The sequence below is a fragment of the Castor canadensis genome, chromosome 8, assembly GCF_047511655.1.
Source record: "Castor canadensis chromosome 8, mCasCan1.hap1v2, whole genome shotgun sequence".
NCBI classification, from domain to species: domain Eukaryota; kingdom Metazoa; phylum Chordata; class Mammalia; order Rodentia; family Castoridae; genus Castor; species Castor canadensis.
This window is the reverse complement of record NC_133393.1, coordinates 91,841,588-91,860,120: the sequence shown is the minus strand read 5'-3', so window position 1 is coordinate 91,860,120 and position 18,533 is coordinate 91,841,588. Positions and strand designations below refer to the sequence as shown.

The 18,533-nt window shown below is 35.2% G+C and overlaps 2 protein-coding genes across 2 annotated transcripts; both read right to left on the bottom strand.

The window, feature by feature from the left end:
* Positions 1 to 5,947: 5,947 nt before the first annotated feature.
* On the bottom strand, positions 5,948 to 6,892 carry LOC109680476 (olfactory receptor 9K2). The gene has a single exon (XM_020155302.2). It carries the CDS (start codon positions 6,890 to 6,892, stop codon positions 5,948 to 5,950), a length of 945 nt encoding a protein of 314 aa, XP_020010891.2.
* Positions 6,893 to 17,095: 10,203 nt separating this feature from the next.
* LOC109680475 (olfactory receptor 9K2-like) lies at positions 17,096 to 18,037 on the bottom strand. Its single transcript, XM_020155301.2, has one exon. The coding sequence runs from the start codon at positions 18,035 to 18,037 to the stop codon at positions 17,096 to 17,098; it is 942 nt and encodes a 313-aa protein (XP_020010890.2).
* Between the last annotated feature and the right edge of the window lie 496 nt (positions 18,038 to 18,533).

Sequence of the window (18,533 nt, the reverse complement as noted above, 5' to 3'; positions counted from 1 at the left end):
CATCCTTACCAGCACTTGTGAGTTTTTGTCTTTTTGATGATAGCCATTCTTTTTTTTTTAAGTATATCCAGCCATTTTTGTTTTCTAAGTGAAGACTGAAAAAATGAAAAATAAACCTCAGGAAGGTTAAACAGCTACACTACAGACATACTTTTTAGTCACCTTCTCACTATTCATCCACTGCTCCATCCACTTTATTATGCTGCTCTGTGGCATCCAGATTTCCATGTTCATTGCTGTCAAATGAACTGTAAAATTGGGATCTGGTGGTTCACGCCTGTAATCCTAGCTACTCAGGAGGCAAAGATCAGGAGGATTGCAATTCAAAGCCAGCCCCAGGCAAATAGTTTGTGAGACTCTACCTGTAAAAAAGAGTTCATGGAGAGGCTCAAGGTGAGGGCCCTGAGTTCAAACCTCAGAACCAAAAAAAAATCCACTGTATAAATCACTAGAGTGATGGTTATGTTCAAAAAGGAAGCCACTCTCCTAATTTTGTGTTTTTAGGCTGTACTAGAGGATTGACAGTGAAAAGATGATAGCTATCTTTTTTAATTTCAGGGCTTGTAGTACTTTCCACATTCATGCAACCATATCAAATGATGCACTGTCTTCTTTAGAAACATGAAAATTTGGACATTCAATGTTGTTGACCAAAATTTCTTAAATAGCCAAGAAGAAATAAGAAAGTCTATGAGTATTAATGGCTCCAATTGCTTGATTTAAAAATGTTAGTATTTTATGATTGTCACAAAATATTCACAGTCATTATCACATAAGAGCAGGATACTTTGTGAGGAAGATTGAAAATGATTTTCATATTGATTATCCATAAAGACAAGGGCAATTCCATCTCATACCTTGAATATGAAGGATTGTTAGTCCAGAGAAATGAGTGTGACTCATTATTCCAGTCAGAAATGCGTCTTGGGTTGACGTAGCTCCTATACTCTAACCTCAGCAACACATTCAGCTGTCACCTGAGCCACCACTGGAGGTAAGTCCAACCAGATGCATTATGAAACATGACTTTGCTGAAGGCACAGAGATGATTATAGCCATTCTAACTGGGTGCTTGTCTTTATGTTACTATCTCATGCTTGTTGCTCTGTTCCTGTTTTGGTGTGTGGCAGTTAAAAAATAACAGCCTTTATGCTTTCATCTTTGTGAGTTATAAGCCTAAATAACACAATATCACTTGTGTTTAAATATAGAAATACATCCTTTTTTAAGAAAACTCACCATTTTATAGTGTAATTTTCTTAAATAATTTATCTATATATAGAAGGCAGTTTTGAAATTTTTACTTCAATAATAATTGAAATTTTCTAAACATAATTTAGAAACATCAAAAGGGAAAGGAAAGTCTATTATATTTTACCCACCATGTATCATATTATGCATTGGTTTTCAACTTTTACTTAACCAATTATAGCTTCAACTTTTTAAAAATCAAGCTTCTTCTCCTCTAACAGGAACCTAATTCTTTTAAGTCTCATTTTTAGGAATTTTTATAATCTATTATTGTCAACTTTAGGCTTTTGCCATTTTTAATGTTTTCTTTTTCTCTCTGTGTTCTTTTTTATATTGTTTGACTACAGTTCCTATGTTGTTCTTAAAAATAATAGTTTCCATTGTCTTGATCTTTGAAAAATATAAGCAATATTACATTAATGTATCTGTTTTTAGCAAATGAGTGTTACTTAAATTTTAAGAACAAATATGTATAGCTTATCTTTTATGAATAGTAGGGATTTTCCCCTTATAAAACTGTACTTCACTCAGTAGTTCTTATAGGGTAAATACATGATGTGGCATGTAATAGTATCTTTTCCTGAAAATATTCTCCCATTTAACAGAAGACAAATATGAAGCTAACAAAATGTTGCAGATTAAATATATACTCCATGTACCAATATATACAAAACCTGTTACTTTATACCTTAAAAGTCAAATCAAACTTAATAGAACTATATATGTTCTTCTATGCTCTTTCATCCTTTCTATTGTAAGCCACAATATTTTTTGTTTTTTATAATGTCAAATGAATTCCTCCATAGCAAAGATTATGTCATATTCCACACTGAGTCTTTCTACAGGAAGTCCTAGTCCTTTCTTATCATTTATATTTGTATTATTTCTATGAATGTCCTTTTAAATCCTAAACTCCTTTCTTTGTGTATTAAAAATCAGTTATTAAATTTCCTATAAATCACCACACAGTTATTTCCCTTTGTATGGAACCCTATTTCATCTGACTGAATCTAATTTTTAGATTGTGCCACAGAAATTTTTCCTGACCATTACGACCACTCACCTTCAGTGCCTTGATGCACTGTGCTCAGCATGTGTCATTTGCATCATGCTCAGCTATTTGTCTTCCTCATTTGATTGTGAGCTTTTTAAATGCAGAAATTATTTGTGCATAGCAATTTCTGTAGTGACAAAAATATATCAAAGTTTCACAAACATTGATTCAATTAATGGATTCTCACAAAAGCATAAATTTAAAAGTAGATTATCCTTAATTTTTAGGAATGTTATTACATTTTTCCTGAAAAAAAAGAAAGATTTAAAGCATTTTCAATCTAGTGCATGTGTGTATGAAGATAACATAGCAATGATCCAATGCAGAGAAATCATGAAATTGGTGTATCACTCATCCAGCCTCTGGACAGAGGATGACTCACATGCAACCTTTATGTAACTCTGCCCAGAGTTTCTAATTCTCTATGCACTCTAAAATACTTTTTAAGTAAAACTAAAATGTGTGTTTCTTTTTATCACACTACACGTTTGCTATCTTTGCCTATGTCCCTATCCTCATAGCACATAGTACTGATTCAAGGTAAACAATATATCCCAAAATATATTCAAGCTACAAACTTGGGAACATATTTTTCCTAAAAACAAATTACGTGATGATCATTGTCTATACTGAAAATGGAGGAGAGGTAAGGGAAAGTCATTCCAAAATCATGAGCTGAGCAAATATTCCATATTATATATTCCAATATAGACCATTATATTATGTAAAGTATAAGTACATGGGATTATATACATAAAACCTCTAACATTAAATATTTCTAAGATCAACAGGACAATTAGTTGCATCAGTGCTTCACTAAGTCATCACAACATCAAGGCCATTAAGTTATAACACTGCTAAAATAGCATTAATAAAATATACCCTTTTCTCTAGGATAGTTCTCACATATTCTTTGACATTTTATTTTTGGAAGGATTAACCAGTGAGTGACTACAGTGTATTCTGAGGAGGCCATGCTTCATTTTTATGACTCCCTTCATTTTATACCTATAATAGATGTTCCTTGAGTGATAATCAACACAAAAAATTAAGGTTGAGGGAATGACTGCTAAAAAGTATTTGTGGCTCTCTATTTTCACTTTACTTCGGTGAATTAAGATCTAGCAACTACCGCAATGTCAGAGTATTCAGTAATGCCTACCATTTTAGCAAAACAATTTTTTAATTTCTTTTTATTTTGGTGGTACTGGGGTATGAACTCAGTGCCTTATGCTTGCTAGACAGTCATGGTACCATTTGAGCCATTCTACCAGCTCCAATTTGAAAAATTTTTTTATATATGCTACATGTTACTTATTGTTTATTTCATTTCATTATTACTATATCCTATTTATGTAGCATATATAAAATATTTGATCAAAGTGAACACTTAATAACCATTTAACATACTTATCAAATTAATTATTAAACTGAAAAATAATTTATTTAGAAATTAATTTATTACTTATCTAGGATCATGTATAGGAGAGAAGGGCAGTTTCAAAGATTAACACTAGATGAAGATTATTTAAACAGTTTATGTAAAAAAATGAGAGATTATACCACAATATGACATATATTTAATTCTGTGAAAAAAATGTTATTGGAGATCATTGGAAGGAATTGTCATTAAAATGCTTCCCTAAAGTCCAGGATGTCTTCTATGTCCCTGGACTTTTAGGATTAAGAATGTTTCTTCAGAGGGGAAAAAAATGAGTAACATATGGGAAGGCTATAATCACATGGTACAAGCTATTAATAATGTAGTTTTAATATGCAGAAGGTTAACCCATCAATGCCACAAGAGTTGTGAAATAGAAAAGCACAGTGCAACTGAAGGAAGAGAAATTGTAATCAGAGAATGGTAGAGTTCCTTTGACATCTTTGTTTATCAAATAGTAAATGAAAGGATTCAACATAAGTGTAATAAAGGAGGAGTGTGGGAGGACACTGTTTAGTTCAGGAAATCCATCAGGAGTGAGACACATAAAATGGGAGCACCATACAATTTCTGAGAGGCTTGTCAGGTTTTTTTTGTTTGCTTTTGTTTTTGTTTTCAGGAGCTCAGAATCACTTGTTCCACGTAGTATCTCTCTGAAACAATGCACATTCAATCAGGAATTCTTAATTCCTGATCAAAGTTAAAGTATGCTACTTCCCCAAATAAGGCAAGACTGATACAACTCCCTCAGAAAATCTTCCAAAATTTCAGAATGCTGCACACACACTACTTTTCTCTCTCCCCAAAGCAGTAGAGAGTTCACGTTGTATGCTTTCATCTAATTTGTGCCTAGCCATGACATCCCTACCCCTGGTCTCCTGGAATCTAAACTATTCTGATTTCATCAGCACTGCAAATGGAGCAAGAGAGAAATTAATCTCTCTTCAACATTTTGAAAAGTCAGTATTTTGGATGCCGTGCCCACTGTCACCTTTCCCACAAGGGGGAAGTCATGAGCAAAGGTACTCTCTTGGAATTAAGCTGAGCCAGTTTGAGGGTTTATCACATGGGTAAAATGAAATTGCTCTTCTTATCTACTTCAGTGCAGTTGTTTTGGGGTTTATGGTCACCTATGAGTATTGTAACTTTATAACTCTATTCTGGAATTCTCATAAAGGTGTTTTACTCCATCACGTTATTGCTAAATTTGTGTTTCTATAAAGGAACAAGTATTGGGACTTTCTATTTGGCCATTTTGCTGATGTCAGTTCCATATTGGATTTCAAATTTCTAATTCAACTGATTATTGATATATAGAAAAAAATGACCATTGTATATTAACTTTGCATCCAGCAACCTTGTTGTAATCAGTTACTAGCTTCAGGAGGTTTTCTTTATGAGGAGGACAATTCTTTTAGATTTTGTACACATGCAGTCAGGATAAATATAAACCTTCTTAATCTATGTATGTATTAGAATGAGTTTTCTAAGCACGTCATAACAAAATACCATAATTTTTTAAACAAAAAATTTGTTTTCTTGCAGTTATGGAGGCTGAGTGTCTAAGATGAATTTATCATCAAAGTTGATTTCTTCTGAGACCTCTCTTCTTGATCAGTAGAATGGCTGTTCTCTTGCTGCCTCTTCATATGCTTCATATGCTCACCTCTGGTGCTTCTCTATGTTGTAATCTCCTCTTCATATAATTATACAAGTTATGTTGTGTTAAGTTCCACTTATGGCCTATTTTAATTTAAATACATTTTGAAGGTCCTATCTCCAAATATACACACATTCAGGGGTACTGGTGGCTAGGGCTTCAACATACAAACTTGAACGTAATACGATTCAACTCATAACAATATTGTTTTCTTACTGCATCATCTAACACAAACAGTACACACTCAAAAGGTGCAAGCAGAAGTGATACCTTGTGCCTATGTGGAGCAGAGTACTTCTAGTTTCTCATCATTAGGATGACATAAACTGTAGTCCTTTAAATTGTAGTGCTTGTTGGGGGTATACTGTGACATTTACGAAAGTTCTGAATGATGTCTTGGGGGGAGTTAAGGCACTATTTGGTACACATACATTGTGTAGAAAAATCTACAAATAGCATTTTTATAAAATTTAGGACAATAACTCATTGTCAGCCACAAGAGGAATAAAATTAAGAGTGACAATACCAATGGTAGAGAGAATTAATAAAGAATAATATTTTTCTTCTCTAAAAGTTTTTTAAGAGCCTCTTTCACATCTTTGTTCCGCAGAGAGTAAATCAAAGGATTCAGCATAGGTGTGATGAGGGAGTAACATAAAGCGGCCACTTTGCTCAGTTCAGGAAATCTGTCAGGAGTGAGATACATGAAAAAGACAGCACCATACAGAACACCAACTACTCCCAGGTGCGAGCTACAAGTGGAGAAGGCCTTCTTTCGTCCCTCTGTGCAGCGTATCTTTAGAACTGTGGACACAATATACACGTAAGAAATAACAATGACTATGATGGTAGGCAAAATAATGATGCTGGATAAGGAAAAAGATACCATTTTATGGATGAACAAGTCAGAACATGATAATCTCTCAAGTGGTCGAACATCACAGTAAAAATGGTCAATGGCCCGAGAAGCACAAAAGGATAGAGTAAACGTCATGCTAGTCTGAAGAACTGAGCTGATACAACCACAAAAGTAGGAACACACCACCAGCTGAGTGCAGAGACTCGTTGACATCTGAACCGGATAGAGGAGTGGGTTGCAGATGGCAATGAAGCGGTCATAAGCCATGGCTGCCAGGAGAAACCCCTCAGTGACAATGAAGAGTGCAAAGAGAAAGAACTGGGCCACACAGCCTGCAAAGGAGATGGCCTTGCTCTCAGACCAGAAGTTGCTCATAGCCTTGGGTGCAATGACTGATGAATAAGAGAGATCAACAAAGGACAGATTGCCTAGGAAGAAATACATTGGTGTGTTCAGTCGGGGGTCAGTCATAATAATGCTCATCATCCCAACATTCCCCAGAAGGATCATGGCATATACAAGCAGAAATAGCAGGAAGAGGAGAAGATGGAGCTCAGGGCACACCCTGAAGCCTATAAGAATGAAGTCAGTCATTTCTGAGTGATTGGTTGTTCCCCTGTCACCCATGGAAGAGACCTGATAAGAGGCACAAGGCAAAATAAATACATGAACTCTGGGTTTGAACCCAGCATTACACATGGTTTCTACAGTATTTGGACTTACTAGGCTGCCCTGTAATCATTTTTCATTTTAACCTTAGAGAAATAATGTGACTTAAATAGAAGTGAAGAGAGTGGTGTTAGAACCAAAAGTTATTTTTCTTAATTTCTGAAAGTAGTAGCATTAGGTCTTTATTTCTTCACATCCAATGCAACACCTTTCTACCAAAATACTTTTCACATTTAAATTTATCTATACTTTTCCTCCTCTGGTTTACACAATAACTTCAGTATCATGAAGCAATGACTGGAAGAGAACACACATCATTTAATTAAATGGTATTCAGAAAGCTTATGTACTCTGGGTTTAGAGATATTGGGGATTTTAATAGTTACGTTTAGTAAAACTTGAGGGTTTTCTTTAAAGTACTAACAGACATTTTTAAAGTTAATTTTTTTGATTACTTAAGATGTTAAGTTTCTTTTTTATGAATCTTAGACACTTTGAATTCTGATGGAAGTTATATACCAACTGAAATAAAATTGTATACAACTAATACAAAAAGTTTTAACATTCATTTTATAGAATTTTTCCCACAAAAAGGGCCATAAATTCTTTTCTTACTAAAGAAAATTCTCCTGCATTTCCTGAGCCAACTTTTTACATTCTGCAAGAAGAGGTTTAAAGAATAATTACTTTAGAAATAGACACTGAACAAAATATGCATTTGTAGAAATTATCAATTACATTCTTAATTACCCTGAAGAAATCTTCATAACCATAATTAATTCCTTTTTAGACAACTCAAATAGATTTTAAACTTACAGAACACATGGTCTGTGCTTTCTTTCCTCTTGGGACTATGTGCGACTTAGTATGAGCAAAATAGTACAGCAAACATTCATATAGTAGTTTTTAAATCCTTTCACAGTAGCTCATTTAACCCAAGCAATTACACTATGTGGTAGGTACTATTATAGTACCATGTTTACAGATGAGGTTCACAGAATTGAAGACATAATTTACCTTCTAGTGTCAGAATTAGAATTTGAGACCAAGAAATGAGACCCTACAGTCCATGGTCCTAATCATTATTAATGATCTATTACATCATTCTTTGTTAAAGAGATCTTCCTTTTTCTTTGCCTGACTTACTTCTATGTGTACTTAGAGTTCATCTTAAATTTCTTATCTCTAAAATAATTTCCCTAAATCTTCAACTAGGATCAAACATTTCTTTCACAGTTAGTAGCTATTCTTGTCATTTTTTAAATTTAATATCAAACAGTATTTATCATATGACAATAATTTCCCTGAGATGACATATAACTTTTCTTCATACACAGCCAATATAACATCCTGTATTTGTAAAATGGAAATCAGTAAATGTTTTTATATTAATAAAATGGAATAATTGTGCATGTAGGAACAGAAAATCATGAGAACAGTATAACGCTGCAGTAGGGACTATGGGTCTTAAGTTGAGACAGACTTAGCTTCTAGTTCTGCTTCTCTCACTTAAATGAGACCTGGGACAAGCTTTTGTTTTTGTTTTCGCAATATTGAGGTTTAACTTAGGACCTACACCTCAAGTCACTCCACCAACCTTTTTTTGTGATGGGTTTTTTTGAGAGTCTCACGAACTATTTTCCCAGGCTGGCTTCAAACCTCAATCCTGCTGATCTCTGCCTCCTAAGTAGCTAGGAGGCATGAGCCACTGATGCCTGGCTACTTAACAAGTTCTTAATGCTCGCTATACCACTGTGTCCTTGTATACAAAGCAGAGATAAGAACAATACAACCTCAGCATTTTCTTGTACATATGAAATACCATACATAGTTAAATCATGGTATCACTTATGGAAATATATTCAATAAATGTATCCATTGTATTTTTAATTATATTTTTCAGTACTCAGTCCCATAATTCACACCAAAATCATTGGTGCTATGTTGAAAATGAATAATATGCATATGGGCTTTTGGAATAAACCATTCTAAGGGGAAAGAAGGAAACAGAGAAACTTTGAACACTAAAAGAGAATGAGGAAATATGTAAGAAATGTCATATGTTACCTAAGAAGATGACTAATAGAAAAATGACGGTGTATTATCATTATACCAGACTGTTTTAAATTTTGAAAATAAAATGTTTTGACCAGTTTCATAAAAGTATACAGCTAATTATAAAGCATAAGATTTTAAACTAGATCATAGTTTAGGGTGTGAAGAGTTGTGAAATATTTAAGTTGTAAAAAGAGCCAGAAATAGTTTTTGAAATATCATTTTTGAAAAAAAGTATGCTTGAGTCATCTTCCTTCAGTATTGCCTAGAGGCAAGGACATATTATTTTAATTTTCAAGGTTTATTCCTATAAAACTCATTCCAGCATCATATTTTAATTTTAACATCAAACATCCACTATTCCTCTCTTGATAATAGCTTCTTTAAGATCAAACTCAACTTGTTCTCTCTCTGTTTACTTTCTGCATAAGGTTCTGAGTCTGGAAAATGATAATCAATATATCTTCAACATATACATAAAAGTCGAATGGTAATGAACATGCAGCTTCAGAAAAATGTTTAATAGATTTGTATAATTGATATGAGTTTGTAACATACACATCAATAAATTTATGGGTAAAGACATTTTTCTTGGAAAAGGGAGTTCTTCCCAGTGTAGAGAACTAGTTACTTTGTGACCTATTATTTGTCAAAATCTTAAATATTTTGAAAAGTTACTTTTACCTGTGTTGTTTGTCAGCTTGTCAGATCCTGTTAAAAATGAAGCAGAATTCCGACATTTCCCTCTTTTGTCTTTTAGTTCTAGGAAGGGTAATCATAGTCAGTTAATCACTATGTAATACCTGCAAAAAATGATTACTTTGAGATAAAATGAACCCCTTCCCCAAAAAGCACATTCATTATCCCAGTTTTAGTTTCTTCCCATAGAGAAATATGAACTATATTCCTCATTGCTCTATTTAAAATAGTCATTTCCTTTAATGGTTGATTTCTTTTAAAAATTCTTTAGTCTTTCAGAATCAAGGTGAATGGTCAAAACTGAAATATTTCCAGGAACTATATTCTGTAGTTTTGAAAAGAATATAGTTGAAACTGGAAAATCAAACAGAATCAAATTCTGTCTTGCAATCTTAGATGCTTGTATGTTTTAAAAGGAGAGTAGACAGAAGAGGATATGTAGTAAAAACTCTGAGCCATCTGAAAACTTAAATAAGCTGTCAAAATATCAGCCATAGTTATTCATAAGGACCTTGGATTCGTTGTAACAGTCTTAACTTTTTCAAATAATTGCAGCATTGAGATTTCCTTCACCTTCTAGGAGATAGTTCTCCTGGGACAGAAGGTAACTTAAGTCAATTATTAAGACGTCTAGGTTCCAGAACCAAATCCATGAGGACAATGGATTATCAAGATTTTTTTTAAAAAACATAATAGGAATTAAATGCACACAAAAGGTTTCCCACTTTCTATGTGAATCCTTTGGGATAAACCACAAGGATCTTCCAATTTTAACTTCTACATCAAATTGAAGCAGTTACAATTTATCAGTATATGAATTTTTGTAAGTAAATAGAAAGAAATATAAAAGTAAATATTTCATTTCATAATATAATTTATAGAGACATTGTTGGTCCAAATCATAAAGTTAATTTCTCTCTTTTTTCTGGAAATCCATTCACCCAAAACTCTTCTTGAATATTTTAGCCATATTTTGTCAGTAATAATTGATAATTAGAAATTGTTACATGAATTTCCCTGAGAGTCTCATAAGAACTGTGTGCCTCCACATTGGGATGGGGCTGACAGCACTAAAAATGACTCTAAACATCTACTATGAATGGGCGAAAAGGAATTTTAATAGAGGTTACTTAGAAAGCAGTGGATGGCTACAGAGGGCATTACTCACCAGATCTCATCTAAGTACCCAAGCCACCCTTTACCAAGCTTCTATTTTATGTGGCTTTCAGTTTATAGCAGAAACCTGGACCTATAGTGTCACCTTGCATCAAAACAGCAGAAGCAACTATAGGCGCAAATGTCAAGATACAGACCCTGGGAAAGTAGTAGTAGTATGCATACTCCATCCCTGCTCTTATCAAGGTCTCCATGGAAAGGAGGGCCTCTTTACAGCAGTCTAGCATGTAGAGCAGTTGAATGGCATCTTCCAGCAAGATGGAGTTACTGTGGCTAGGATTTGGAGGACTAGTCTTTCTGGTTCTTAACTATTTTGCTCCCTTTTCCTTGATGTTTTTGAGCCTTAGAAGGAATGGCATATGGCTAGGACCTCTTGCTGAGAGCAGAACATGGAGCCATTGCTCCACAGCAACAGGTGTTCACTCCTAGAATGGCACAAACAATAGTAAAGAGCACACAACCCGAATTACCAGGTAAAGAGCCCTACGAATGTGTGAAAGTATTATGGCTATCTAAACAATCTATATTTTGAAATGCTCTAAAGCATGTGTAATGTTAGCCTTATTGTGTCTGGTGTGTAACAGCACAGCATGTGATGTCAGAGCACAGGTGCCTCTGTGGGCAGCACACTGCATATCCAAGGCCATTTTATTGTGTAATACTATCTTTTTTATTTGTGTTGTCTCTTGATTTAGCAAGAATATGCTTTTATGTGTGTGAATTAATGCTTTGACTGTAAAGTTGGCAAGAGGGTTATCTGAATCAAAGCATCCAGTACCCTTCCTGGGGTATGAGAAGATTGTGGGGGTAAGAGATATCCTCACCATGCCCGTTTCAGGAAAATTGGATTTTTAGCACTGGGAGGTTTCTAGGCCAGTGGGCAACGTATCAGGACCAGGCAGAATAGTCACCTGAGTGTCCTGTCAGTACTGTTGTATGACAAGCACGGCCACAATAACTGTATACTATAGATCTTTTCATGAAACAGAGTACTGAAACAGAAATTTCCTGAATTATTAAAAGAGAGTTAAATATAAAATACATTCATGACACAGCGAAACTACAATCACCTGTTCACAAGTAGCAAAATTACAAGGTTTTTATTTTGCTGTAGGTCTTATGCAGACTTCAGTGACACTTGGATTTAAAAAGGCTCTTTTACACAAAGACACACACACACATTTTTGGCTTTACATGAGTCTAAGAATTGCAGAATGCTGCATTCCACCTAGAATTGGCTAAGATAACAAAAAAATTTAGATGATTTTGAACAATAAAACAATCTTAATGCAAGCAAAAAAAAGCATAAGGAGGAAAATTACATAAAGAACTAAAAATTTTTAAAAGTTATGTTAACCCTGCAGAAGCCTCCCCATGACTCATCTTTGATGAGGTCTCTGTTCAGGTACCAAGTGTTGCTTAAACTTCCTGGGGAGGCATCAAAAATCTTGTGCCTCCAAACTGGGATAGCACTGACAGCACAAAGAATGGTTCATACAAATCCAGGTTGAATGAGTAGAAATGCTCTTATAGAGCAGTGGACAGCTACAACTGACTGACTCAGGTATTTACCTGAATTCACCCAAGCTGCTGAAGTCACCACTGTCAAGCTTCTATTTTAGATGGCTTTTAAGTCTATAGCAGAAACTTGGACCTAGAGCATCACCTAGTGTCAAAACAGCAGGAGTAGCAACAGAGTCAAATAACACAGACCCTGGGAGAGTTACATGTTTATGAGTACTCCATCCTTGCTCTTATTAAGTATTTTGCTGGTCTTGGCAAACCCTGTCCACCACAGGAAGGAGGACTTCATTTGCTGAGTCTGACATGTACTGCAGTGAAACGACAGCTTGCTGCAGAATGGAATTTTCCTTGCCAGGATTCAAAGGATTAATCTCACTGCAGAAAAAGAATTAGATGAGCATGATATGAGCAAAGTCCTACAAATACTCTCAAATTCACCAAGTAAAGGTTAAATGTTGCATGTGTACAAACTTAAGGTCACTTCTAATTTTAATTGCTTGAATGTTATTTATCTATGTGTCATGCTCTAAGTTTATGAATTTCTCATTGACCCTCCTATATATTTCAAAATGATTTTATAGACTGTTCAATAACTGTCAGGAAAATCACAATTTGTATTTAATGAAAATTAAATCAGTGAGTTAATTGCTATAAATTCATCACTTGTAAAATTATTATGGAAAGAGAATAGATGAAAAGGAAGAAAATAATGGTGGCAAATAAAGTCCCCATATATGCAGCTGGTAAAAGGCAATAGCTGATTTTTATCCAGTCCATATTCCCTTTGGTCTAAAAGAAGTTGTTTATCTGCTAAGTTAATAAATATTCAAGCCCTGTGATCACTGAGTGTTGAATTTCTGTAATTGTTCATTACTATAATATAATCAGGTGTAGTAAGATCATCTTGCAGCAAATCTTCATTTAGCACTTCTACATGCTAGACTGCAGCAAAACAAGCCCTCATTCCCAAAGTCAGACAGTGTTCGTTGAGATCAATAGAATCCTCTATAAGTGCAAGATGGAGTATGCGTAAACATACACTATAGCTTTCCCAGGGTTTGTGTCTTATATTATTTGAAACTGTAGTTACTTCTGCTGGTTTGGTACTAGGTGATACTCTGTGTCCATGCTTCTGCTGTAGGCTTAGAGCCATATTAAGTAGAAGCTGGTAGGAGGGGCAGCAGTGACTTGGGTAGTGTGGGTGGATCTGGTAACTAGAACCCTATGCAGTCACTCACAGTTATCTAAGTGATCCCTATTAAAAATCATTTCTATTCATTCTAACTGGATTTGTATGAGTCATTCTTTGTGCTGTCAGTGCTATCCCATGTATATGATTTTTTTTATGCCTCCCCAGGAGGTTCCTGTAAGAATTGGATCTTAGGTCATTCAAATTTTCACTCTAGAGATGACTTGCTTTCCATCTAATAAACTTCACTAACCCACTCAATATATAAAAAAAAAAGAAAGAAAGAAAAGAAAAAGAACTGGCACTCGAACAGGGACCTAGTACTCAAAGATGAGTCGAGGGGAAGGAGCATCTAGATGGGAAATACTGCTGCATCCTCTAAAAGTATTCCTTAAGAGGCCGGATTCAGCTGAATGATCATTGCTCTGGTGATGAAATACACAACCAAAGCTGTGTGGCTTGCCCGGAGGAAATTACTCCCTTAAAGAAAGATCTCCAATTGAAGAAAAATATGTGGGTGAATATACAGTTCACTGTAGTCTGTGAACTGGCAGGAAAATTAGATGAGCAAGAGGTCTAGATAGAGGACCTAGCCTGCTATTTTGTACACTTTGAAGGGCAAAAAGAAAAGAGAGAGCAAATCCACACTGGACCCAAGCTGGGAACCCAAAGTCTTGGAACCCATGGGAAGAATGAACAGTGAAGAAGGAGAAGATAAAATGAAAGTCATAAACAGCATCCCCCACATCTGACCTCTGATGCATGGAAAGGGGAAGTCTGGATTCAGCATGCTGATAAGGATATTAGCAATGCTCCTATCCAGGAAACTGGTCATTAGAGAATATTCTGCCTTTGAATTGTTTGACATATCTGATGTTAAAGGAACCCCACGTGAATTTAATTGTGAGGTCCTGGGATATGGGAGATAGCCTTTGATACCCAATTTATAGGGTGGATAGGAACGTGTTCAGTTGAGACTAAGAAATAAGTTAATCTAACAAGGACCCAAGGGATGATGTGGAACCCTAGTGGCTTTATTGAACCCTCTACTAGGACATAAACTCTATGAAGTGGGTAAAGCTCTAGCAGACCTGAATAACTAAAATCATCATGCAAAATGACTAGGCAAAGGGAGCACTGTTACAAAGGGAGCACTGTGGTGAAGATAAATCCAGTGGTGCTAGCCACACCATTGGACCCCATGGCAAGTTACCTATCCAGCCTGTGCCACTGGATTCTCTATCTCCCCTGCTACTCCAGGGAAAACTAGCAATTTGCTATTTCCCCCACTTCTTCAGGGGACCCAGTATCTTATGTGTCCTAAATTATAAATACATTTTACAATTAACAAATAAAGTGTTTTGCTGTTCAATTTCTCTCCCTTCTGCCCCCTCTTTTTTTTACTTGTACTAAGATAGTTTCACTGCTCAATATCATTTAGAAGTTTTGTCATCTTTGCTAGCTCGATGTGGAGTGGGACATTCTGTAACTCTTAGACTCATGTGAGAGCAAAGGGAAAAATATGTAAAGAGATTTTTTTGAAAACCAAGCAACATAAAATCTGCACATGACCTGCAACAATTTAAAAACTTGGTGTAGTTGAGTTATTTGTGGAAAGGTGATCTTACTTTGCTTCATCCTTTCCTGAATGCAATTCATATTCAACTTTTTAATAACTTGGTCTCATCACTAGTCTTCAACATAGAGTATTTTGTTATATCATCGAAGGAAAAGAAACTAACAAGGTGTTTGAGAACCAGTAAATAGGAGAAACAATCAGCTCCTCCACCCACCTCCCACCCCAAACCCCCACCATCAAAATGAGCAGGGGGCAAATTTGGCAAGATTTGGTCATGCTGGCATGTCATGACACCATTGATGGACTTCTCAGTACTGTCTTAGTCACTTTATGAAAGGTTTTGAAGTCAGAACAGCAGTTCAGTATTGCAGAGAAATACACTGAGGAGCTGGAGATCAAACCCAAGGCCTTGTGAATGCTGGACAGGTGCACCACCACTGAGACACTTCCTCATTTCTGTTCATTTACTTTTATTAATTTATGCCATTATCACAATCATTCAAGTTCAAAAATGAGAAAACACTTTCTTTTGCAGGCTTGCCTTATTAAATAGTTAATTTGTTTTTTAAAATACTACCTAGAGTTTTGGGGGTTTTTTTTCTTTCTCATTTTTTATTGTTTTACTGGGTAAGAGTACATTGATTGTGGCATTTACAAAAATTCTTACAGTGCATCAAATATATCATAACTGGATTCACCCCATTTCCCACTCTCTTTTATCCCCCTTCCCCTCATTCCTGGAATAGTTTCAACAGGTATCATTTTTGCATTTACATACATGTGTACACAGTATTTGCACCATATTAAAATCTGCCTCTTTTCCATTAACATTGGTATATAACAAACCCACATAAATAATACAGCCATTTTCCTGATCCCAACCTTATTCCTTTTATTTTTTTAATTTGTTTTATTCATATGTGCATTCAATGTAACCCTATTCCTTTTAATCAGTCTTGCACATAGCCAAAGAAGAGTTTCCCTGATTACCAGCCACCACCTTTCAGTTACCTCACATTGTGATCTCTAAGAATATCTTTGGCACAGCCCTCTGGATATTAATTGTCTGTCAAAGCATTTGACTTGTTCACTAAACTGCAAACTCTCTAAAGAGGAAAGTTATTTATGCTTATCACAATACCAGAACATTTACACAAATGTTCAATGAAATTAATGAAATATATAAACATGTCCAAAAGAATTAAGGAGTAAATTTTAGATTATACTCTGTCTTAATAACTCCTTTGCTTCTATACCTTTATTGAATATTCTTCAGATATAATTCATATAGGACATATAGGAAGAGCACTGAAAATATTTTCATTGGTTTGTCCTCCACTTTAGTTTTGTGAACTAGGATCTAGCAACTAGTAGTCCCTCGGAGTACTTTATAATGCCTGGAATGCTCAAAATACAACTCTACAAATTAATGAATGCAGAGGTTAGTTATGGCTTGTTTTTCATTATTATTTCCTCTGTTTAACATATATAAAATATTGGATCAAGGTGAAATTTCATAAACAAACTGCTGATGAATTTGTAAAATAGGAAAAATATTTGGTCAATATTTGAATTACCAATGATTGTGTGGAAGAAGAAAGGAAATCAAAAAGATGAACACTAGATAAGATGGTTTAAACAGTACAATATAATATGAAAATGTTGTTCAATGTTATGATTGATTCTGTGACATAAAATGTTATTGGTGAACACTAGGAAGGATAATCATTAAAATTCTTCCCTAATGTACAAGACATCTCACATGGCCAGGATAATCAAGAATAATGTCTCCAATGGGGAAAAAGGGTAATATTTGGTAAGGATACATTGGATAGAAAATGCTACAATAGTATTTTTATAATATACCATATGATTACATTATTGGCCAGAAAGATATAAATTATATTACCATAATACCACTGGTAGAAAGACTTTATAATTAAAGAATAATCTTTTTCTTCTCTAAAAGTTTTTTTAGAGCCTCTTTTACATCATTGTTCCGCAGAGAGTAAATCAAAGGATTCAGCATAGGTGTGATGAGGGTGTAACATAAGGAGGCTACTTTACTCAGTTCAGGAAATCTGTCAGGAGTGAGATACATGAAAAAGACAGCACCATACAGAACACCAACTACTCCCAGGTGCGAGCTACAAGTGGAGAAGGCCTTCTTTCGTCCCTCTGTGCAGCGTATCTTTAGAACTGTGGACACAATATACATGTAAGAAATAACAATGACTATGATGGTAGGCAAAATAATAATTCCAGCTATGGAAAAAGATATCATTTTATGGACAAATAGGTCAGAACACGATAATCTCAGAAGTGGGCGGTTGTCACAGTAAAAATGGTCAATGGCCCGAGAAGCACAAAAGGATAGAGTAAACGTCATGCTAGTCTGAAGAACTGAGCTGATACAACCACAAAAGTAGGAACACACCACCAGCTGAGTGCAGAGACTTGTTGACATCTGAACCGGATAGAGGAGTGGGTTGCAGATGGCAATGAAGCGGTCATAAGCCATGGCTGCCAGGAGAAACCCCTCAGTGACAATGAAGAGTGCAAAGAGAAAGAACTGGGCCACACAGCCTGCAAAGGAGATGGCCTTGCTCTCAGACCAGAAGTTGCTCATAGCCTTGGGTGCAATGACTGATGAATAAGAGAGATCAACAAAGGACAGATTGCCTAGGAAGAAATACATTGGTGTGTTCAGTCGGGGGTCAGTCATAATAATGCTCATCATCCCAACATTCCCCAGAAGGATCATGGCATATACAAGCAGAAATAGCAGGAAGAGGAGAAGATGGAGCTCAGGGCACACCCTGAAGCCTACAAGAATGAAGTCAGTCATTTCTGAGTGATTGGTTGTTCCCCTGTCACCCATGGAAGAGACCTGATAAGAGGTACAAGGCAAAATAAGCACATGAACTTTTGGTGTGAACATACCATTACACATGGTTTCTACTAAATTTAACTTATAAAGCTGTTCAGTAATTATTATTAATTTTATCCTCAGAGAAATAGTATGACTTAAATAGAAAGTGATGTTGAAACAAAATGTTATTTTTATTTCTTAATTCCTAAAACCAGTAGAATTGTGTCATTTTTTCTACTCATGCAATGAAATAGCTTCTTTTCACATTTACAATAGCACTTGTCTATATATTTCCTCCTCCAGCTTACACAATATGTCAGTCTTATGAAGCAGTGGCCAGAAGAAAACACACATAAATAAACGTCACTCAGGAAGCAATTTATGTTGTCTGGGTTCAGAGATATTGGGGGCTATAGTAGTCAAGTTTAGCACAAGCTGTGGTATTTAATTTAGAGAACTAACAAATATTTTAAAGGGGGCTGAATTTTTTTAAATTACTTTAGCT